Below are 24,009 nucleotides of genomic sequence, written 5' to 3' on the forward strand. Positions count from 1 at the left end.
AGATAAATATTGAATATTAAATTCGGTATTGAAATATTGATAAGAAAAATATTGAAAAGTTTACTACCTAAAGGTAAGTTACCTATCTAACAATTAAACAGTGCCAGCCCTATTGAAAAACTATTATCTCCATACGTGACCCGATTCATCCCAAAGCCAAGATGAATCGGATCAACCTACTTTTTTAAAGTTTTTGTGTATATATTGTGCAATAAACTATGTATAATAATGCATCGTACGTGAAAATTTAAACCGCCGGAACCATTTTAATATCAATTTTATTGGAATTACCATAAGAAAAGGTTTTTTTTTGTTGAAATTGGAATATGCACTTAAAATAAAAAAATAAAAAGACTTCAAGTCACATGATTTATTAAAATATCATTTCGAATAAGTACATACCTATCCATAGATTATAAACACACTTAAGCGCATAGCGTTTGATACAAATTCATAAATATGATGTGTTTATTCATAGATTTTAATTATAAAAAGCTTAACATTAAAAATGCCGATAGACAATTTAAAATATTACGAAACTAAATGTTCTTAACATTCTTAAAGAAGATTTAAAGAGAGTCCCTATTCAATTTTAAGTAGAGACACGAACGAATATTCACAGAATACTGTTCAGTTTCTTTTGGAATATTATTCCTAACACTACCATCTTTACACCTAAAATAGTAATTCGATTATAATCAGATTGTAATTATTGTTTAAAAATAAAATAATAACAATACTTTCAGTCAGTTCAATTTTGATTATAATAACTAGCTAAGTACGGTCACCGTTAGCTGTGATAAAAAAATATATTATAATAAGATTTCTTTATTTAAATCAGATTTTGCCCTTTTTTTTTTATAACAAATCTAACCTAAGTTACTACATAAAACAACTGTTAATTGAGGGTCCGTCAAAATCGGTCCAGCCGAATTAAGGCAGATCAAACAAACACGCAGACAGAAAAAAAGAAAGAAAAGTGCCGCATATAAAACTTCAAATAAGCGTTCAGTAAGCTTAGCTTTCATTTTGATGTTACAAATAAACACTTTATTTATTATTTATTAAAAATATTTAAATGTACAGTTAATTAGATAATGATGTACCTACTTCAGATGTACTGTAATTACTAAATAATCGAAATAATATTTGGTAGACAACTGAATGCCAGGTTCATAAATGCAATTTTTAGCTTAGTAATATTTATTTTTATGTGTTTTTTTCGTCCGCAACCAAGAAAACTGTAAAATATTCCAAACGTCGGAAATAATAGGTATAATGACAATAAAAAACGTGAGATAAATCGTAGTAGTAGTTTAAATTTGTATTTTTTATTTATTTTTAATATAACACTATAACGTTATATAAAATGACAAATATAACAAACTACAAACCCTATATTAAAATTGTTATGTTGTTAAATTTAATCCGAAATATAAATCAATAAAGCTAAATAAGTACATTATTACAGTGATAAAATGCATCAAAGGTAGTGTCAATTTATTTTATTTTTAAATGCGTTTTAACAGTTGATCAAATAAATAAATGTTAGTATTTTACTTTTTAAATTTTGCGTTAATTAATTTTCATTTTACTATTTCCTATTGCGAGTACAATTTGTGGTCACAGACGATGGAAGTGTTGTGCGTCGACATTTGATTTAACTACCGTCAATCTTAGTCATAACATATTACATAATTTATTAGTTGGAAATAATCAAATGAAAATATCGATATAAAAATCACTTTTTTCCTCCAATAAGTAAATTTTTAAACATAATATGTAATATGCATGTATCAGTCTCTGTTTCCCATAGTACAGGGAATACTAGTTCAGGGTCAGATGACCGTGTGTAATTTATCCACAGCCTTTTATTTATTTATGTTTATGCTATCATTTAAACTTTCTTAGATAGGTACCGAGAGATACGTGGAATCCAACGCGACCATTAAGTAACCATTAAGTGATTTAGGTATCGAAACAATCTAATGATCATAGATAATCATTTAGACGTGCGTCTTTTCGTTCTTGAGAGGCTTCGCCTCAAAGTCCTCTTTATTTTCTGTCACTTTGTTCCAAGGCTGCTCTTCCCCGGAACCGAATAAAGTGTACGCTATGATTTCAATAATGTATAGGCCTATTGTCACGAAGAATATGACACGCCAAGCCGAGATGGTTTGCTAAAAGAAAATGATTCGTCAGCTTTCACACTTGTCCAGTTATTAAATAGGATGTGGAATTCTTTGAAATCACCCCGGACAGGTAGCTGAGCTCACGGGCTCGACCTCAGAAAGTGGGCTATCGTTGCTAAGTTTGCCCTAGCCAGAGCAGCGCCTCGCCATCTACCACAGGATCGGAATCACAACCCACTGAGAAGATCCGGTGAGAAACTCAGTAGGCTGTCTACGGATTAGTTCGCTAATCGAACTCTTCGACGAGTTCGAGGGGGACAGTCACAGGTGCTTTTGGGCCTACGAGCACTAAAAGTGGATCCGGGGATCCGAGAAGACATACTTCAGGCGACGGTGGCTTTGCGTTGCCCCGTCGCCTGGGTCGGTTAAAAACTCGCTTCTATCGTGGCATCCTCATACCGGATTGGGGCTGATCCATTTTGCTTTGAACTGGTGTGGTTACCGGTACTAAAATGGATCATTATTTTGCCGCACCATCTGGTACTATAACGAAACCTTTCCACATTTAATGAGCCCTATGACATGTTCCTTTTTAGACAATGATTGCGTCATGTTTGATTGGGTCATTGAATGAATGATTGAGTTGGCGTCATTGAACGACGGCAGCTACTTGCTCAGCAAATGCTTAACAAATAGTGGGCTGTAAGCTCGCAAAAACATAATAGCACGAACAACTTTGTGGCCATAATAATTAAATTAATAGCACTTCAATATTTTCGATACGATGAAACATCTTAAAAATTATTCGATAATAAAATAAATCATTCACTCCTCAAATTAAATGGGCGTGGGCCCTAAGCTGCACAATCTGTAAAGTAAATTCAATATTGAATATCCTGAGTTCACTTACATTCCCGTGGGTCAGGATTCCAACAAAAATGGGGACCACAATTCCCGGAATGGTAGCCACCGTGTTTGTCATCGCCATCAGGGTACCTGCAACGAATATTTTCAATTTCAAGTGAATTATTGAATAATATATTGAAAAACAAAAATTAGCTTAACGGATACTATATAATATAGACTTTTTTTTTATTTATCGGAAGTGCTTACAGTATTTGTGGTCACGACTCTAGTATATCACAGGAAAATGAAACAAGAAGCTTAAATAAAAAAAAATGTTTTTTTTTTCATTTGCAATACCACATTTTTTGGCGGGATCGCGATTTCGAGGAGCGAAATTGTGCACGTATTGTTTTATTTTAGTAATATTGTGTTTTTTCAGGTTTAAAGATTTATAATCGTGGTTTATTAATCATTGAACATTTGTGAAAGGGTAAAATTTTGGGAAAATGAAACGAGGTCCTTCCAAAAAGTACTGAAGTCTCAGGCAATAAGAACCATTTTGATTTGAACCTTTCTTTCATCTCATCTCATTTCGCGCCAAATATTTTTTCATATAACCAATTATGTATCTATTTAACAATTGAAGATTTTTATAAACTTTTTTTTTTAAGGTATTTTATGACCTGGTAACTAAGACCTTTAAGTCGTGTCTTATTTTAATTTATATATTTATATTCATATTTTTATGAAAAATGATATATGAATTGAAATGAAATGAAGATGATTAATTTGAGACATTAATCAACTGGGATGAAATTAAATGAAATGAAATGAGATGATATGGGATGAAATATAATCTCAGTAAAATGGTGGTCATTTACTAAGATTTTTTCAGTGGACTGTTTGGAGGATCCCGAGAAGTTACGTCCTGCGGCTTTGTTTCATTTTCCCACATTTGTGCACTTTCACAGATATTAAACAGTTAATAAACCACTATTATTACACATTTAAACCTGAAGAAACACTAAATAGACAAAATAAAACAAATCACACAACTTCATTCCTCGCGTTCCCGTCAAAAAGTCCTTTTTATAAACTCGACACTGTTAACCATAGATAATGGCACTTACTTTCAATGATCGCAAGTAGTTAACTGTCATATTTAAAAAAAGAAGAAAAATATATTGTAGTAGTTACGGACAATGCGACACTATCTACTTGTCCAATGAATTCAAGAAGGTTCGTCTTCCTGGATAGAAGCTGCTGAAGAAGCTCACCGGCAAAGTTAGGAGCAATGTCGATGTGATTAGAAAGGAATCCGCAGAACATTCCGCCGATACTGGTGATGCCCACGGCCATCAGCACCACGGCGCCAGCGCGGTTACACCCGATGTAGCATAGTCCCAGTAGACAAGCTGCCGGTACCAGTGAAGCTGGACAATAAACGTACAAACATCACACACAGAATACATATAACCATTTCACATATTGGTCACGTCCTATAAATTAGTCCGCGATGTATTAACAAAGCCGTGAGTGAAGTCGTCGTGGCCTAAAGGATAAGACGTCCGGTGCATACGTGTTGAGCGATGCATCGGTGTTCGAATCTCAGACGGGTAGGTACCAATTTTTCTAATGAAACACGTACTCAACGAATGTTCACGATTGACTTTCACGCTGAAGGAATAACATCGTGTAATAAAAGTCAAACCCGCAAAATTATAATTTGCGTAATTACAGGTGGTAGGACCTCTTGTGAGTCCGCGCGGGTAGGTACCACCACCCTGCCTATTTCTGCCGTGAAGCAGTAATGCGTTTCGGTTTGAAGGGTGGGGCAGCCCTTGTAAAGCTATACTTGAGACTTAAGAACTTATATCTCAAGGTGGGTGGCGCATTTACGTTGTAGATGTCTATGGGTTCAAGTAACCACTTAACACCAGTTGGCCTGTGAGCTCGTCCACCCATCTATGCAATTTTTTTTTTTAAAAAAAGCCGCATCTAGTGACGCGACCGATAGTTGCGCCAGCAAATATCCTCCACCTCCAGTCCTGCTCATCACGTCTGAAGAGCGTGACCACTTTCATCCTCCTCGTCTTCACGATGATACGCCTTCTAAGCTTGTGTAAGCCAATCGGAGAGAACCTTAGACGGTAGAATCACGGATCTGGTCAGACCAATTGGTGATAGTAAAAATCACAAAATGTTTTTTAGTTGTCGTTCTAACGCTACTTGCTCATTCAAAAAATCACATTAACATTAAAAAAACCCCGACTATAGTTAAGTATAAATTTCTTATAATAACGATATAATCAAACAATGTTTTCCTTGTAACAATATTCCTACTAATACATATAATATACATATTATATGTATGTTTATATACACATCACTCACCGAACAGAGTGCCAATCTTTCTGGCTGTAGTAGTTGTGATAACGTTCTTAGAGCGAAGCCAGTCTAAGGTTCTGCTCAGAGCAATACTGAAGATCCACAGGGAAAGGAACGGGAGAGCAGTTATGACCGCATTCTGAAATAAACGATGCCAGACCGATACCCAACTTTGTTGCAACAGGCAGAAGTACTATATTGACTTGTCTTATTTCAATGTCTTTAAATCATTGTGATTTTGCTAATGGGTGAAATTTACCACCATGTGTATATGCGGCACGGAGCAGTCATGCGCTTCGGTTTCATAGGTGGAGCATATACGTGAATAGTATAGTATTATTTTGAAAAAAAAAATCGGCATATGTAATGAATTCTTTCTCATGTTTTTCAAGTTGTTTCTTGGGCACTACGACAGGTGCTTCAAGCGAGATCTGCAGAGTCCTTGGCGGTATGTAACGGCAGGGTGCTTTGCCATATGACGATAATCACTTACCACACGGTTGGCTGGCCATTTGGTATATGCCACCGGTGCCAACTGGTGGTAGGACCACTTGTGAGTCCGCGCGGGTAGGTACCACCGCCCTGCCTATTTCTGCCGTGAAGCAGTAATGTGTTTCGGTTTGAAGGTTGGGGGCAGCCGTTATAACTATACTTGAGACCTTAGAACTTATATCTCAAGATGGGCGGCGCATTTACGTTGTAGATATCTATGGGCTCCAGTAACCACTTAACACCAGGCGGGCTGTGAGCTCATCCACCCATCTAAGCAATAAAAAATTTAATGTTATCGAGTTCCACTCACCTCGGTCATGTCGAACTTAAGTACTTGGTCCATATAGAAGGGTGTCTCGATAAGCAACATGTACCAGCCCCAGTTGGAACAGGCGTGTGACACTAAGATCGCCAGGAACGGGGGTGACTTGAGCACCTTACTCCATGGTACGGGTAATTTCTGTACAAATTTCAAATTTGATTAGAATTCGCGAAATAAGTAAGTTCACAAACGACTTTCACGACATAACAATAACATTGAGATAACCCGTAAATATATTTTGTGTTAGGGCTCGCTGTAAGTCTGTTGTTGTTGTTGTCAATTGTTGTAAGTCCGTTCATCGTTCTCGTCGAACCCGTCGCTTGCGACGAAGGGCTCGACGAGTAAATTAACCCTCAGACACAGCCCACTGAGTTTCTCGCCGGATCTTCTCAGTGGGTCGCGTTTCCGATCCTTGGTAGATTCGGCGAAGCACGGCTCTTGCTAGGGTCCGTGTTAGCAACGTCATCAGGTTTGATCCCCGTGAGCTCACCTACTAGTTAAGGCGACGCTGATTTAGCCTCTCAAGGCTATCAGCTTAGGTAGGAAAAAATGTTGTAAGTCTACAAGAGCAGGTAGTGTTACCAGTAATTACACGGTTTGAAGGGTAGGAGAAGCTTAACACACTAGCGACTTGTCTCGTGGACCTTCGATTATGCATGATCTCGGCTTAGGTAACCAAACACCCAATAGGCCGTTAACTTTTTTGACCATCTAGATCAATCAGCTATTCTAGTATTTTCTGCAAAGCAACTGTAAAGCATTCAAACCACGGAAATAAATGGAATAATAAACAGGAGATTAAAGATATAGGTATTATCAACGTCTTTTCCATCTAAGAACGTCTGCTCGGAAAGTTCATCCTAAAAGATTACCTTATGGGATTTGTCATTAGTTTTTCCGCCCAGCGAGCTCACGATCATGCTTCTCTCTTCCGCGCTGATAAGTGGCTGTTGCTGGGGTGAGTCCTGGACTAAGATCACCCAAATCACACACCAGACGCACGACAGACCACCCATCACGTAGAAAACACTCTCCCAACCTTAATGTAACGGAAATCATGAAATCAACAATTAAACTGCTCATTGTTTATTTGTTGTATAAGCACTTGCATTACATATTCATGTTACATACTCGCATCATCTAAAACGAATTTCAGAATAATTTAAATTTGGAACGTACTTATAGACCACAACGAAGAGATTAGTTTTCGAAAATTAAGACAGGTAATACAGGACAAGGCAACACCAGAAAACAGCAACAGAAAAATGTTCAAATTACAAACAATTTGTCGATTTGCTTCTTTTCATTTTAGATTAGTAGTAAAAATAAAATAACCCTTACCAACATTAGCAGTAAGAACGCCAGCCATCAACATAGAAATGACAGTACCAAGAGAAGTTCCCGCGTAAACCAACGCCGCCATGACACTTCGTTCAGCTGGAGGCGCCCATTTTGATAACAAGACATGCATCGCTGGAAATGTTACTCCCTAAAAAATAATGACTATTTTCACTTTCTATAATACGGTTTAGCATACGGTTTACGGTTTAGTTTACGCGTTCTTGATTTAGCTGTGCTAGGTGTGAGCTTAAACAGTTTTAGACTTTAAAGTCGTCGTGGCCTAAAGGATAAAACGTCCGGTGCATTCGTATCTAACGATGCAACGATGTTCGAATCCCGCAGGCGGGTACCAATTTTTCTAATGAAATACGTACTTAACAAACGTTCACGATTGCCTTCCAAGGAATAACATCGTGTAATAATTAATAATCAAACCCGCAAAATTATAATTTGCGTAATTACTGATGGTCTTGTGAGTCCGCACGGGTACCACCCTGCCTATTTCTGCCGTGAAGCAGTAATGCGTTTCGGTTTGAAGGGCGGGGTAGCCGTTGTACTGTAAAAACTGAGACCTTAGAACTCATATCTCAAGGTAGGTTGCGGCATTTACGTTGTTTTGATATGAGCACGTCCACCTGTCTATGCAAAAAAAAAACAAAAATGGCTATATTTTCCTATAAGGAATATAAGCTTCTTGTTTATGTTAGGGGTCGTAGCTTAATAGTTTCGATTTTGGGCTCAAACCCTGTTCAATATCCATTCGAAATAAGTTTTACCTACATACGAGAATGTCATGATGATCAGTGGCCTTTAAAAAAATTTATATTTTCGTAAGATATACACTCGGGTGCAATGAAATAGCACATCTGTACATTTTTTGAAAAATATTATTTACTTCTTTTTATTTAAAAAAATACATATATTTTTTAACATAAGGTTAAAGGATAGTTCAATACCTATTCAATGATACCACATAAGACATGATAAGTTTACCTGCCTGCTGAAACAAAACGACAACAGCAAACTCCAAAAATTGCTCCCTCAACTCACTGCAGTTTGCAAGACCAACTGCAGGTATAAAAAGGCGTGTTTTGTGTAAAACGTCATCCCTTCCGACTAGGCGCGTCAATACCCCCGCCCCCGCCGTTCGCCCAATCACGATGTTCGACCAGCCCATACCGTGGGCCCCGAAGGTCAAATATTTAGGCGTCACCCTCGACAGTAGGATGACATTCCGCCCCCACATCAAGACGGTACGCGATCGTGCCGCCTTCATTCTAGGACGTCTCTACCCGATGATATGTAGGCGAAGTAAAATGTCCCTTAGAAATAAGGTGACACTCTACAAAACTTGCATACGCCCCGTCATGACCTATGCAAGTGTAGTGTTCGCTCACGCGGCCCGCATACACTTAAAATCCTTCCAAATTATTCAATCCCGTTTTTGCAGGATAGCCGTCGGAGCCCCGTGGTTCGTCAGGAACGTCGACCTCCATGACGACCTGGACTTAGAGTCCATCAGTAAGTATCTACAATCGGCGTCCATGCGCCACTTCGATAAAGCGGCACGACACGAGAACCCTCTCATCGTGGCCGCCGGTAACTACATTCCCGATCCTGCGGACAGAATGGAAAGCAGTCGACGTCGCCCAAAACACGTCATCTCGGATCCTCCCGATCCACTAACGGTGCTTCTAGGTACTTCAAGCACCGGTCACCGTTCTCGTCGAACCCGTCGCTTGCGACGAAGGGCTCGACGAGTAAATTAACTCTCAGACACAGCCCACTGAGTTTCTCGCCGGATCTTCTCAGTGGGTCGCGTTTCCGATCCGGTGGTAGATTCTGCGAAGCACGACTCTTGCTAGGGTTCGTGTTAGCAACGTCATCAGGTTTGAGCCCCGTGAGCTCACCTACAAAAGTTAGGGTTACGCTGACATAGCCTCTCAAGGCTCTCAGCTTAGGTAGGAAAAAAAAAAAAAAAAAAAAAAACGTCATCAGTTGCAAGCCAACGCTTAACCTGATAAGACCTCTAGTGACTCCAATTGCATTTGTCTGAAAAAGATGGATACTACTCCGGAAAAAGCCGCTCAAGTCGTCGCTCTAATTGAAGCGGGCCAGAACCAGAGTGCTGTAGCTCGACAACTGAATATCAGCCGATATTCAGTTCGTCGTGTGTACCAGCGCTATCGGGAGACTGGTGCCTTTGAAAGGCGACGAGGATCTGGTCGAGCAAGAGCTACAACACAGCGCGACAACAGATTTCTTGTAACGACAGCGTTGCGAGATCGTCGTTTGACTGCCGTTGAACTTGCACAGCAGCTTCAACAGGTGCGTGAAGTGGTAGTCAGCAGGTGGACAGTCAGAAGGAGACTTGCCCAAGGTGGTTTGACTGCGCATAGGCCAGCAAATGGCCCTAAATTGATGCCAGCTCACCGCCGGGCTCGTTTTCGATTTGCACAAGAACACGTCAACTGGACAGCCGACCAGTGGAAAGCAGTCCTGTTCTCAGACGAGTCCAGAATGTGTCTTCATGATAATGATGGACGTGGAAGGGTCTACAGAAGGCGCTCAGAGCGATTTTCCCAATGTTGCATCACAGAACGTGTAGCATACGGCGGTGGTTCGTGTATGTTCTGGGGAGGTATCTCACTCGAACGAAAAACAGAGCTTGTCTTCATCGTTGGGGCTAATATTAGGCGACAAACAAGAGGTCTAACATCTCAACGATACATAGAGGAAGTTCTACAAGAACATGTCGTACCATTTGGCCGTTTAATTGGAAGTAACTTCCTTTTTATGCATGACAATGCAAGACCTCATACCGCTGCGATAGTGAGACAATACTTACAAGAAGTAAATGTACCCGTGATGGAATGGCCAGCTCGGAGCCCGGACCTTAATCCAATTGAACACTTGTGGGACGAATTAAAAAGAAAAATTAGAGGTCGAAATAGTGCTCCAGCTAATCTCCAGGAGCTACAAAATGCGCTCAAAGAGGAATGGGACGCCATGCCACAAGACTTTATCAGAAACTTGATAGAGTCGATGGGGAATCGGTGTGAAGCTGTAATTCGGGCAAGAGGGGGCAATACTTGTTACTAATAAATGATTTTTCAGTATTTTTTGTGTTTTTTTTTTATTAATCCCCAAATTTTAAACGGTTTGGTTGAGTAATCATTTTGTAATAAAGATTAAATTGTTGTTGTATTTTATTTTCCTCAAGAAAGTAACCTTATCTCCACTTATATGGTATCATTGAATAGGTATTGAACTAACCTTTAACCCTATGTTAAAAAATATATGTATTTTTTTAAATTAAAACATATACAGATGTGCGATTTCATTGCACCCGAGTGTATAATTCTTTAATATCCCTAAAATGGCCCTATTTAAATAATCGAAATCTCCAATACGATTTAAAATACAACCGTACTGTCAAGCACACAGTTTTTAATTATTAAAAGAATACTAATAAATTCCTTATGTTAGCTGACGAGGCCACATCACGAATGATTCTGTAAATAAACTGCGATATGTGGAACACTCGGTGCAAGGCGATGTTAAAAAACAATAAATTTTGCGAATCAGGTCACGCCGTCATATATAGCAATAACAGAGGTCACTTTCATATCAAAACAGGTTAACGGGAAAAATATGTGATTGTACTGTGGTATATGTGGTCAGTAAAATATTTGCGAATGATATACATAACCCAACGATGTATTCAATTCAGAATGAGCCTGTATACCTACAACAGATAACTAAATTTACCGAGATACTAGTTACAAAAATAGAGGTAAACATGTAAGCAAAAATGTATTAGGTAAGCGATATTATAAAATTAACGAGTATCTAACAGATCCGATGAAGGAAAAGGTTGCTCCTGATCATTTCATTTCTGAACGTAAAATTATTGATGAGCTTTTAGTTTTAATGTTCTTCTGAACAATACTTCTAAACAAGTAACATTGATAATAATTCATATATCATAGCTTAAAACAAAAAAACCTGTTAATATTGAAGTGTAAAAACCCAGAGAGAGAAAGAGCGAGAGAGAAATAAATACAACTTTTGTCAAATGAATGTGAAGACAAAACAATATTAATTAATATGCTTTCCACGTATTCGCGAACACTGTAGCTAGGTGAATGCAATTTTTGTTTACGAATAAGTGACGCGCGTAAATAAATAGCTTGACGCCTCGAACAAAGCTTAACAAAAAAATTGAACAAGTGTGGCAAAAATATTAAACTACCTAACGTCCAAGCTATGGCAGCGACAGGCATTTATAGGTACGTACTTATCGTTCTGAAAATCAAAATCCCACCATCAAACAACTTACCCCACCTATGCCTTCTCCGACTCGCATGATTACAACGGCAATATAATGTGCCTCTGCCATCACCGGGGTGAGCAATGTGCAAACCGCGTTGATGGCTACACTGAAGAACATCACCCATTTCGCCGAGAAAAGTTCTGCCACTCTAGCCCCTGAAAAAACAAGAAGGTGATCAATAAAAATAATTTCAGTGCAATGCTTACGTTCGAGAAACCACAAAAATCTATTATCTATAAAACAAATAAAAATAACACCGCATAAAGTTCTTGATATTTTAGGAATCCAAATGCCATACGAATAGTATCTATCAATAATTACAAAATACATTTATTTCTTAAAATTAGTGTGTATTATCTAGAACATGCATCTATTTATAATTATTTCATAAAATAGTCAATAATCCGGGATTGGTTCGATCATCTGTCATTGCTGGCAATTAAAAAACGATTAGGTGTTATTGATGGGGTTAGATATTACGCCCGGATCTCTCGAATATTTTCATGACACACATTCGGTTTAATGTATTTATTTGAAGTTTCTCCAACACTCACTGTTACATCAACGAAGAGTACAGTCACGCGCGATGCGGGATCTGTTCCAATCGATAGTCTTTTAAATAGACGCCACTTTGATCCATCACCTAGACGATTTTTTTTATGGTTTAGATGGGTGGACGAGCTCACAGCCCACCTGACATTAAGTGGTTACTGGAACCCATAGACATCTACTACGTAAATGCGCCACCCACCTTGAGATATAAGTTCTAAGGTCTCAGTATACCTAGTTACAACGGCTGCCCCACCCTTCAAACCGAAAAGCATTACTTGCATGCTTCATGACAGAAAAAGGCGAGGTAGTGGTACCTACCCGTGCAGACTCACAAGAGGTCCTACCACCTATAGATTTGATAAAGATATGTATTCACTTACCAGGTATTTGGGAGACGAAATATCCCCAGAAGTAGCAACTCAAAACGATTCCCTGCACTTCGGATGACCAAACGAACGGTCCCACCAATTCCTAAAATTAATAAAAATATTTTATATTTACTATTTCGTTGGTGACTCGGTCGGGATTCTCTGTATCGCTAAATTTATTCGATCGGAGAAAAATGCTGGCTTGAAGCACAGCTTTTCGTTAATTACATTAATATAAAAGGCCTGTTCTTATACATGGCAGCGATACATGGGCGGCAACCCAAAGGAAGGTGTATATACTATTCAAGTTGCTGAAATGAAGATACTGAGGTAGGTATACGGCATGACTAGGTTCGATAAAATCCGCAACAAGTACGTGCGTGGAAGCTTCGGTGTACGGGACATCGCCGGCAAAATGCAGGAGAGTAGGCTGAGATGGTATGGTCACGTAAAAAGGAAGCCACCTGACTTCGTCGGAAATATGGCACTACTGCTCGACACCCCGGGTCGGAGACTTAGAGGTAGACCCAAAACAAGGTGTAAAGATGTAGTGCTGAAGGACACGGTGTTTCCCGAGCGTTATGACATGTCCTTCTTCAAACGAGGCTTGTAGAGAGTACTTAACGACAGGCAGCGGCTTGGCTCTGCCTCTGGCATTGCTGAAGTCCATGGGCGATGGTAACCACTCACCAGTAGATGGGCCGTATGCTGCTCGCCTGCCTACAAGGGCAATAAAAAAACAAAACAAAAGGGAATGCAATGCACACGAGTGGAGGAGTAAGGTACGGAAAGCTGACCCCAGCACCATGTGGGATAAATACAAGGCTATTATCACGGTGAAGGAATAACATCGTGTAATAAAAATCAAACCCGCAAATTTATAATTTGCGTAATTACTGGTGGTAGGACCTCTTGTGAGTCCGCGCGGATAGGTACCACCACTCTACCTATTTCTGCCGTGAAGCAGTAATGCGTTTCGGTTTGAAGGGTGGGGCAGCCGTTGTACCTATACTTGAGACCATAGAACTAGGTGGGTGGCGCATTAACGTTGTAGATGTCTATGGGTTCCAGTAACCACTTAACACCAGGTGGGCTGTGAGCTCATCCACCCATCTAAGCAATAAAAAAAACATAAAAAAAACATTCCACAAACGCAGGTTGCATAACGGCTCAAGTAGATTTTCCCAAAAGATGTTTTTAAAATTTCGCATTGCCTTTCCGTGTAAAATGCAGAATAAAACTTTTAGACAGTTGACAAGTTTGATAAAGTTAAAATAAATTTTTAGGAGCTTTCCTTGTCCAGTTTTCGAGCGACACCGCGACGGTAGAAGTCATTTTATCTCAGAATGTTTGCGCGTGCGCAAAATATAATATACTGTCTTTGTAATAAAAAAAATTGTAACCTTGAAAAATTCGCTCAATTGGAACGATTCCAACGAAAACTCATCAAATATTTCGACCTATTTCAAGGCTATTTATTTTTATTGAAATATTTTCTGTAGGTAGCGGCCTCCCCCCGGTGAAGGTCAAGGGGCGACCTGAGGGGGTAGAGGTCGCGCGGCGCGCTACCAGCACTGTAGCGCGCTGCCGAGAAGTATATAGAGCGACCGGTTGGCGGTGCATCGCGTCCCGACCCGGCAGGCTGGTTCTGGTCCAGCGGGGTATTCCGGGACATCAGCGGCACCGTCTGGGTGGCCCGACGGGTTGCCGTACCGAGACGGCCGACGTTTTAGAGCCTTCGATTCGCCTCGAAGGCTCCGTCGGTTGGGCGTCCTTGGGGTGAGCCGCGCCGTCTGGTTGTAGTGTTGACCGCGAAGAAAAAAACTTTTTACAAAAATATTCCATAACGGTTGTAATAAGAGTTTTTTAACGGTTGTTATTTATATGGAATTTTTGCCTATGTTTGACGCTAGGGGCGCTATTTCAACTGCATACTTGCGTTAACTTTTACGCTATCGAGAACATTAAAAAGCTCGCACTGAGCACATTGCTCCGCGGGCGGACATATTAAGTGTACGATGCGATGGTAAAAACGAGATGATGCAATCGTCTTAAACCATTCATCGAAGCACTTTTTTAATATATTTTATAGCAAAATTTGTTTTAGTTAATACACACTTTTATGCTGCTGGTAGCAATTTCAGTGTTCTCACGAATGCTGGGTGTTCATTAAAATCAAGTTGTTTGCAATTTAGTATTTGAATTGTTAACGCTATGTCCGATAATTGTGACCAACGTCAGCCATCAAAAAGATGAAAACTTCCATGGACATTAAATAGTTAATCCTTATTAGTTGATAACTAAATCTCACCGTAGCGTTTCTATTAGATCGACCAGTTGGCTGGCATTCCTCATCGCCGGGTATCACTGACAGGTTCTTAAATAAAGTTTCGTCATGACTCTTATTGCCCAGAGCTATTTTGATCGCTGTTTTGTTCAGCATCCCCACTAGCGCTACCGACAGATTGACCTTCAACCCGTAGACTATGGCCATGCCAATGGAGCCAAGGACGGCGAGGACATAACGTGCTGGGACGATACCTAGAAGAAAATTGACACCAAAAATTAATTTTACTCATTAAACTACTTTTGCGTTCGAAGTTTGGAATACTTAATATTATTCTTGGCAGCGGGAGGATTTTAATTATGTTTACGCTCGGAAAACCCGAAGTTAATAATAGTAAATGACTAAGAACGAAAAATAATAGTAACGTTTGATTAATAAGTCCGATAATTCAGTTTTATGCCCTCCGCGCCACTGAGGATAGGCAGGGCTGGCGCATGATAACCCAGTTATTAAAAGTTATTAAAGTTATTAAAGGAGGCTACAACCCTCAACATTGATGATTATCGACGCAAGGAAGAGGAATTAATTTTTATTTTATTTAATGGGTGCCTTAATACATCATCTCATCTGCTTATAGTTCATGCTACTGATTGCATGATAGGGAAACCTTTAAAAGAAATTATAATTTTGTTTAATAAAAAGTACATGTACACTGTTGCTTGATGTTTACATCTGTGAATGTACACAAGGGACAGAATGGAATGGAACGCAATGGAATGGAAGAGCTCGACGTGCGAACTAGCCTATAGACACAGCCCACTGAATTTCTTGCCGGAACTTCTCATTAGGTTGTGATTCTGATCCTGTGATAGGTTCTGCGAAACATTATCTGCGTTAGTACATTATCCCAGGTTGAGCCTAGCGGGCTCATCTATCAGTCACAGCATAGCCAGAACAGTCCCTTATGCTACCAAGGTATAGGTGGGAAAGAAAAAAACAAGTATCATCTTTAACCTAAGAGCGGCAGATGATTATTACATTTAATCAAACCCCCAAAGATTTAAAATAAAAGTATTCAATACAGTTCAACAACTGGTATTGTAGTATGCATTGTAATCTAAGTACCGAATCTCTAAAGCGTTATATTTTAAATAGATAACTTTATCGTGTTCCTGTTTAGGACACGCACAATATTTTGATATTTGGGTTGTTGTTGCATGAGCTATATAAACAAATAATAAACAGCAGAGAAGAGTAAGCAAGTTCTTTTTTTTAAAATCCTAAGTACTGTTACTTCTCTAGCATCAGTGAATTCAGTTTGAAATTGGACTTCTTGTAAAATTACCATAATTACCATGCAACACCTTTGCATTGTGTTTCTAAATATATGTGTAAAAAAAACCCTTATCATTTATGACCTTTAAAACTCTTTAGTTTTAAAAAAATATTTTTCTTAGACTGAATCCTTTAATTATATATCTATATATTAATACGTGAAGCAAAAACTTTGTATCCCTTTTTACCCTTATAGAGAATATAGAGAAGAAGTACACAATGCTAATATTTTTTTTAAATAATGCATAAAAGATACATTAAATCAATAAAGAAAACATTACACACACTAAATACCATGTATTTGACGCACACACGCATTCATACGATTTATTGTCAGACTTTTGTTCTTGACACCAGAGTCAAACTGAGAAATACTGAGAATAGATTAAATATTGTTTGTATTTGTTAATATTTGTTAAAGTGTAGTCTTGGCGAAATTTGTGATTGTAGAAGTATAAAATACAATCATAATAGTGTACAAAATTACAATTCCAATTATTTATAGTCGAATTTCGACTACTGCGGGACCTGTAGTATAATCAAAGACGGAATCATTACCTATCTGTTGTTCAGTGAAGAGAATAGTTCAGTTTTGCACAGTATAATAATAATGTTTAAATTATTAATTTAAATAGAGATTAAGGACTTTAAATGTTGTTTTCTTATTAAATTACAGAAAACGCAATTAAGTATTTTATTGTTAATTCATTCGGGATTATTCTATATCATCTATACATATATATAAAATTGGAATGTCTGTTTGTAATATTGAAATAACCGCTTTTTACTACATACATGTGAATAACGGTATATTTTTTTAAACTTTTGTCTTTCTGTCTGTTTGTTCCGGCTAATCTCTGGAACGGCTGGACCGATTTTGACGGGACTTTCACTGATAGGTGCTGATGACATAAGGAATAACTTAGGTTAATTTTTTTTAGACTAGCTTCACCTTGCGGCGTCACCCGCGGTACGATAATAACCGCGAGTAACATCGCGGGACTCAGCTAGTTATACATATATATGGTAGGCAAGGCGCCTTACCAAAATTCAGATTAACGTATAATGGTAAATAATTAAAAAAAGGAATAGCCTCATGTCCAGTTTCAAAACACTCAACCAATGCTTCAGGTTGTTTTATTCCGTTGATTGTAAGCTTATACTACTGTACGCACGGATAATCTACAAATAATCGATTTGTTATCTAATGGGTATTATATTGAACGTCAAAAGGTTATATATATAATTTTTTGGGTTGTCAGAATCTGATTTTTGGAAAAAAGAAATGAAGATAATATAATGCAAAATTTAACAAAAAATAAAACCATCATAATGAAATCAAATGAGAATATCATCAATGTAGCCGAATTAAATAATGCATTATTAAAGGTACCTTAAAAAACTAATGATCAGATCTTCATAAAATTGGAGGACACGTGAAACACCAGCTTTCAAATAAAAAAACAAAAATAAATTTATAATAAATATAAAAAATACAGCCGAATTGAGGACCTCTTTCTTTTTGAAGTGGGTTAAAAACAAACTTTTGGCTTTGGCCATACCCATACCTAACAATGTTTATCTACCGCGTCCGGATTACGATGTGAACATGAAAAAATGCCAGATCTCTTAAGTCGCCTTACACGTGGAGAGTGCAACGAATTCGTAGAAAATAAACGCTAAGCCACGTCATTTTTGGGTTCAACATCCGACGGATAACATACGGTACGTGACCACAAACACGCTACGCTTTATTGATTAACTCAGTAAAACATTCTTCAAATAAAATAAATATTGGTTGTTATTAGTCCGATCGCTGTAGTCTCAAATCAATTGACGTACATGTAAGTATGACGCGCAGTCGGAAGCTGTCTGTGATTCACATTTAAAAGTAAAAACGGTTTGTGTTTGATCTATATGAATGTATTGAAATATGTACGTGCCGCTGCCGCCGTCAAACCACTTGCGTTTTTTTTATTGCTTAGATGGGTGGACGAGCACACAGCCCACGTGGTGTTAAGTGGTTACTGGAGCCCGAAGACATCTACAACGTAAATGCCGCCACCCACCTTGAGATATGAGTTCTAAAATCTCAGTATAGTTACAACGGCTGCCCTACCGTTCAAACCGAAACGCATTACTGCTTCACGGCAGGAATAGGCGGGGTGGTGGTACCTACCTGTGTGGACTCACAAGAGGTCCTACCACCAGTAATTACGCAAATTATAATTTTGCGAGTTTGATTTTTATTACACGATGTTATTCCTTCACCGTGGAAGTCAGTCATGAACATTTGTTAAGTGCGTATTTCATTAGAAAAATTGGTACCCGCCTGCCGGATTCGAACACCGTTGCATCGCTAGATACGAATGCACCGGACGTCTTATCCTTTAGGCCACGACGACTTTTTTGTTCAAGATTGTTTTTATGGTGTTATTAGTTTGCTAAGTATATTAGTACGTAACGTAATCTTTGAGAGTAATTTTCACCAAATTCAAGATTTGAAATGAATTGAAGGATTGATCATAATAATTTTATAACTTCGCTCTAACTAATATTCTGATCAAAAGGATAAAAAAGGCTGAAAATAATTATTAGTACGATACAGTTCGCTGTTTAAGCGTGTGTTTTTTTTTGTTTTTTTTTTCTCTTTATATACCTACATATTATTAAACGAAGTTTTTAATCAAATCATATTATAGGTGATTTTCAATGCAAAAGAAACTTGTGCCAGCTTAGATAAGAACAAAGAGTGCTGTACCCTATTATAAGTCTATCGCCTAATTATTTCTTTGACACCATTTAAATAATAACTTATCGTTTGTGGTTAAACATTGTTCGAACCGGAGCCGCGGCGCGACATAACTATATTATTTACACAAACATATCGATGGCCGCGATTCAGTCACTCTTGATTGATTGTCCTATTTGTTACACCTTCTAAATACAAACAGATTATTACTGCGGATGTGAACTCTCAATAATTACGAACGTTAATGGAACATCTCTATTGAACAACCGATCATTTTCGACTGTTACTTCGGAATTAGACACGTTGTACGGCCTTTTGGGCCGTTCGGATTGTCGATAATTGTCGATAAGAATGGGTCTTACGAATCGTTTGGAACCTCTGGGTCTGCGGAGGGACTTCGTTTCCCTCTGTATTCTGTACCGTATGTTCCACAGTGAGTGCTCTGAAGAATTATTTGAGATGAAACCATCGTCTCGTTTTTACCATCGCACCGCCCGCTATCGGAGTAGAGTTTATCCATAGTACCTGGAGCCACTACGTTCATCCACAGTGCTTGAAATTAAATGCAATTGCAATAATGCAATCCGGCTTTGGAATGAGCTCCTCTCCACGGTGTTTTCCGAGCGCTATGACATGTCCTTCTTCAAACGAGACTTGTGGAGAGTATTAAGAGGTAGGCAACGGCTTGGCTCTGCTCCTGGCATTGCTTACGTCCATGAGCGACGGTAACCACTCACCATCAGGTGGGTTGTATGCCCGTCTGCCTATACGGCAATAAAAATGACCCTAATTAGAAGAAGAGCTGCAACAAGAAACGGTCTAACTATATCACTGATTGTACTCTCAAAACTATAATCTAATTGATTTCCACTTTTCACTGAGTTAAGACTACTTTTTTGTTTAAATACGATACATCAATATATAAATACAATATATTGATGTATCGTATTTATACATGAATATATTGTATTAAATCCAATATACCAACAATTTAAATTATTATAATACCTACACAAAACATGAAAAGATTACAATAAAGTTTATACTTCATGGAATTCGTTGAAGCAGAAATATTTTATAATGAAACAATTAACAACTGATACTAAAAATACGAATCGAAATCCGCGACGAAAAGCGACAGAAATTTAAATAATAATACAACAATTGCTTGCAGAAACGTATTTAGGACGTGTACACATGATACGACTTCCACGATGAAAGAATAACATTGCCGCAAAATTAATAACACTTGTGTAATTAGTCGTGGATGCTATTCTATTTCTCTTGTGAAGCACTTATGAAAATTGGAACTGTGGGATATCTGTTAAACTGTACAATTGAGACTTAGACCTCATTTCACAAGGCGGGTGGCAGCATTTAAGTTGTGATGTCCATGGACTGTATTCACAACTCATGCTCGTTCATTCGGCGGTCATCATCCTGTGTGCTTAATGTGAGTTTTTTAACGTTCTCGATAGCGTAAAAGTTGACTCAAATTTGTATGCAGTTGAAACAGCGCCCCTAGCGGCAAACGTAGGCAGCAAACGTTCCAACTCCCAAAAATTGGATTAATTTTTTAATCCAAATTTATTGGATTAAAAAACTAGTTGTTTTAGTGCGACCTTAAAAACTCGCACTAAGCACACTGGTCTAACTTATCGATTACGACGAAGAGTTCGATGAACAAACTAATCCATAGACACAGCCCACTGAGTTTCTCGCTGGATCTTCTCAGTGAAGTAGTCCGGGCGTAGCTGAATTAGGCTACCGGCGAATATAGTATGGGAAAAAATCGTCCACCGCCCGTCCATTCTCATTCAGCAAAAAAACAGAATATTTGTTTGGGTCAAATCATTCATCTGTTCACTGAGACATACAAGGAACCATAGAGCATTGTGTCCCTTTTTTTCTTGTCTCGTATAGTGGACAACAAAGCTCAAAGCTCAGTGCTTCGAATGAGCAGGTACATATCTTTTTTTTTACGTTTCGCATGTGAGATGCATTTGATCGTGACCACTAAACCCATTTTATTTTTTGCACCAAACTATTTAGCGATGGGTTCGGAAGCAAATATATGTTTTAAAATATCTGCATAGATAACATTAAAAAATCAACAGTAACAGATAAATAATCATGCCGCTCATGTACCTAATGAAAATAATGTTATTACTAGCGGACCCGACAGACGTCCTGCCCTAAATCCGAAAATTACTAACTTTTTTCACAAAAAAGTAATAAATTTAAAAAAGAATTTTTAGTAAACCGAATTCTGAATATAATTCCATTCACGAAATTCACTGGAATACACACACACACATACACACACACACACACACACAGACACACAATAAAGTTCATCAAAATCAATCCAGCCGTTTAGGAGCTTACTAACATACCTACACACGGATAGAAGAATTATGTACATTCGATAGCCGTGATGAATGAGATAAAATAACTGACTTCTAAAATTATACAAATAGTAATTTTACTGTTTTAGCTTCAGTGCTATATTGTAATGGTAGAAAGAGTATCTACCACTCAAAAACAACTTCCTACTTTTTAATCGATCTCAAAAAAGGTGGGATTTCTCATTTCGATTACTTGCTGGAAAATCGAACGATGTTGTTTTTTTTTTAAAGTCCGTGCGTTGGTTTTTTCGCGAGGGGAAGTAAGGATTAGTGGCTTGACACATAAATATGCTTGTTAAGTCTTAACTTACATATTATTATAATATTCGTGGTCGAATCATAGCACGCATTGTACCATATGAAAATACAAACATACGCACATATCAGCTAACGAAATATGAATAATTGTGTGTTTGTGTATGTATTATATTCATACGTAATAATATTCAACGACTGAATCAATAAGGATATTGGATTTTGCATAAATATTTTTCAAATGTGACTATGAATTTTTATTAATCACATATTTGCGAGACCCATTCACAGTTTAACGAATGAAGTTGATTTAATCTATAATGTATTTTCTATTTATGAGTAGCTTTACCTAAATAATTATTATTTTTATTCATTTATTAGTTTGTTTGTATATACATTATTAATTCAAATAAATTTTCACAATTTGCAAATGAAAAAAAAAAAGGAAATTTCCTAACAGAAATATAATTTAATGTAACACAAGACATGTTGGATTTTTGTTAAAAATATTTTTTTTTTAATATTAGCTCGCTTTGTTAATTTTTATTTATGGTCGTTTGTATATAATAGAATCTTTGTCGTTATTTTCACCGACTTCAAGACGAAGGATTAACTTTAAAATTAGTATACGCATCAAGGACATACAAGGATGACAATTCAATAATTTTATAATTTCGCTCTAATATCCCGATCGGTATCGACAGAATAAAAAATATATTATGAAATTAATTGTTAGCTCGGATTGTTCGATTTAAACGTGTTTTATTTAGTTGATAAGCTGCTTATATTATTTGAATATTTTAATTATTCGCCATTATCATAATCCATGCAATTTACTACTTTTTTTAATACACTTTTATTAGCTTCAGACTGTATGTATGTTTGTAACGTAATCTTTGAACATGATTTTGACCCCCTTCAAAACGTCGGAATAATTCGAAATTAGGTATACCTACTTATTAAGGACCGATGACAACACAATATTTAAAAAAAATGAAAAAAAATATGTTTTTTTTTTAATTCAACTCAAAAATTAAAAATAAATAATAGTTTTTAAAAAAACTAACAAAAAGTTTTAAAATTTTAATAAATTTGAATAAAAAATAGTGTAAGAAAAAATAATTTTATTGTAAAAAAGCGGGGGGTGCTTTTCAGGATATTATCAAAATAACCCTTCTACTAATATCTGTTCATAAAATAGTTATATTATTTTTTATTCAATATTTTCAAATTTATTATTATTTATTTTATATTTTTAGTTGGATTTTCTATAAAAGCGTAATTTGTTAGTTTTTTTTAAATATTATTTATTTGGGTTGACTGACTCGGTGGCGCGGTTCTTACCATTCCCGACTGTTGGGCCGAGGATCGCGGGCTTGGTTCGTCCTGTGACGAACAAGTTTGCTTGCTCATTGTTTGGGTGTTCAATATCTATTGCATCGACACTATATTTTTATCGCTTGATTCTTGTTTTGATATTTAGCGAGTTCACAAATCAGCAGTAAATTTATTATTATCGCGAGCAGTAGACATAATTAAAATAGTCCCTAAATAAGAAAACCGTAAAAATAATTTTAATTTAAAAATAAGTAAATTAATAGCAAAAAACGATTGCAGAGTTAGGCTGTAAATCCAAACACACGATCTTTTAAAATTTGAGAGTAAAAGAAGTAAAAGAAGAGTAAGAAAATTAAAAAAGTCTGCGCTGTGACTTCAATCTTGTCCTTCAAACAATAAGCCAAGGACGAAAGCTATTGAACGAGCTTAGACTTCAGACGTTTCAAAAGTGAACTTAATTTTATTTTTGTATTGTTTTTTTTTTTAAATACATTGTTACCATTCAATTACAGTTGGAATCATTAAAAAACAATAACAATTATATTTAATTTACCAAAAAATATAATACGTTTCACAAAACAAAATTTAAGAAAATAGAGCTAAAAAAAACATTTTTTTTTGTTTTATTATTCAAAAATACATTTCGTTTTTTTTTTACGTACGTCCCAGAACATTTTCCTTTGCCGGCACGTCCATGTCACGTAAATTTCATTTAACTTTTTCGAAAACAATGAAAACGAAAGGCAAATTAACGAATGCCGACGACCGACGCTCCCGAATGCTATAACGCAACTGTCAGTGACTGTCACACGCACAGCCACGCTGAGACGCTGAACTTATAATGTATTCGTGTGATT

The 24,009-nt window shown here is 37.3% G+C and overlaps 2 protein-coding genes across 2 annotated transcripts in view; one reads left to right on the top strand and one right to left on the bottom strand.

Moving 5' to 3' along the window:
- LOC149503248 (activity-regulated cytoskeleton associated protein 2-like) overlaps positions 1-24,009 on the top strand; it is a 78,836-nt gene that overhangs the window by 19,521 nt on the left and 35,306 nt on the right. The window lies entirely within an intron of this gene.
- MFS3 (major facilitator superfamily transporter 3) lies at positions 356-23,987 on the bottom strand. Its single transcript, XM_028184062.2, has 11 exons — positions 23,815-23,987; positions 15,089-15,318; positions 12,790-12,880; positions 11,864-12,012; positions 7,522-7,669; positions 7,053-7,219; positions 6,169-6,318; positions 5,373-5,505; positions 4,256-4,411; positions 3,043-3,128; positions 356-2,180 (listed from the first exon to the last, which is right to left on the bottom strand). The coding sequence occupies exons 1-11, from the start codon at positions 23,846-23,848 to the stop codon at positions 2,007-2,009; spliced, it is 1,518 nt and encodes a 505-aa protein (XP_028039863.2). The 5' UTR covers positions 23,849-23,987; the 3' UTR covers positions 356-2,006.

Source organism: Bombyx mandarina, chromosome 03 (assembly GCF_030267445.1).
Source record: "Bombyx mandarina strain Sakado chromosome 03, ASM3026744v2".
Lineage (NCBI taxonomy): Eukaryota > Metazoa > Arthropoda > Insecta > Lepidoptera > Bombycidae > Bombyx > Bombyx mandarina.

Coding starts and splice junctions, on each gene's coding strand:
- MFS3 (XM_028184062.2), bottom strand. CDS start 23,848: ATGGACGTGCCGGCAAAGGAAAATGTTCTGGGAC. Junction 7,670..11,863: donor TCGGAGAAGGCATAGGTGGG/GTAAGTTGTTTG, acceptor ATTATTTTTTAG/GGAGTAACATTTCCAGCGAT. Junction 7,220..7,521: donor CGTTCTTACTGCTAATGTTG/GTAAGGGTTATT, acceptor CGTTACATTAAG/GTTGGGAGAGTGTTTTCTAC.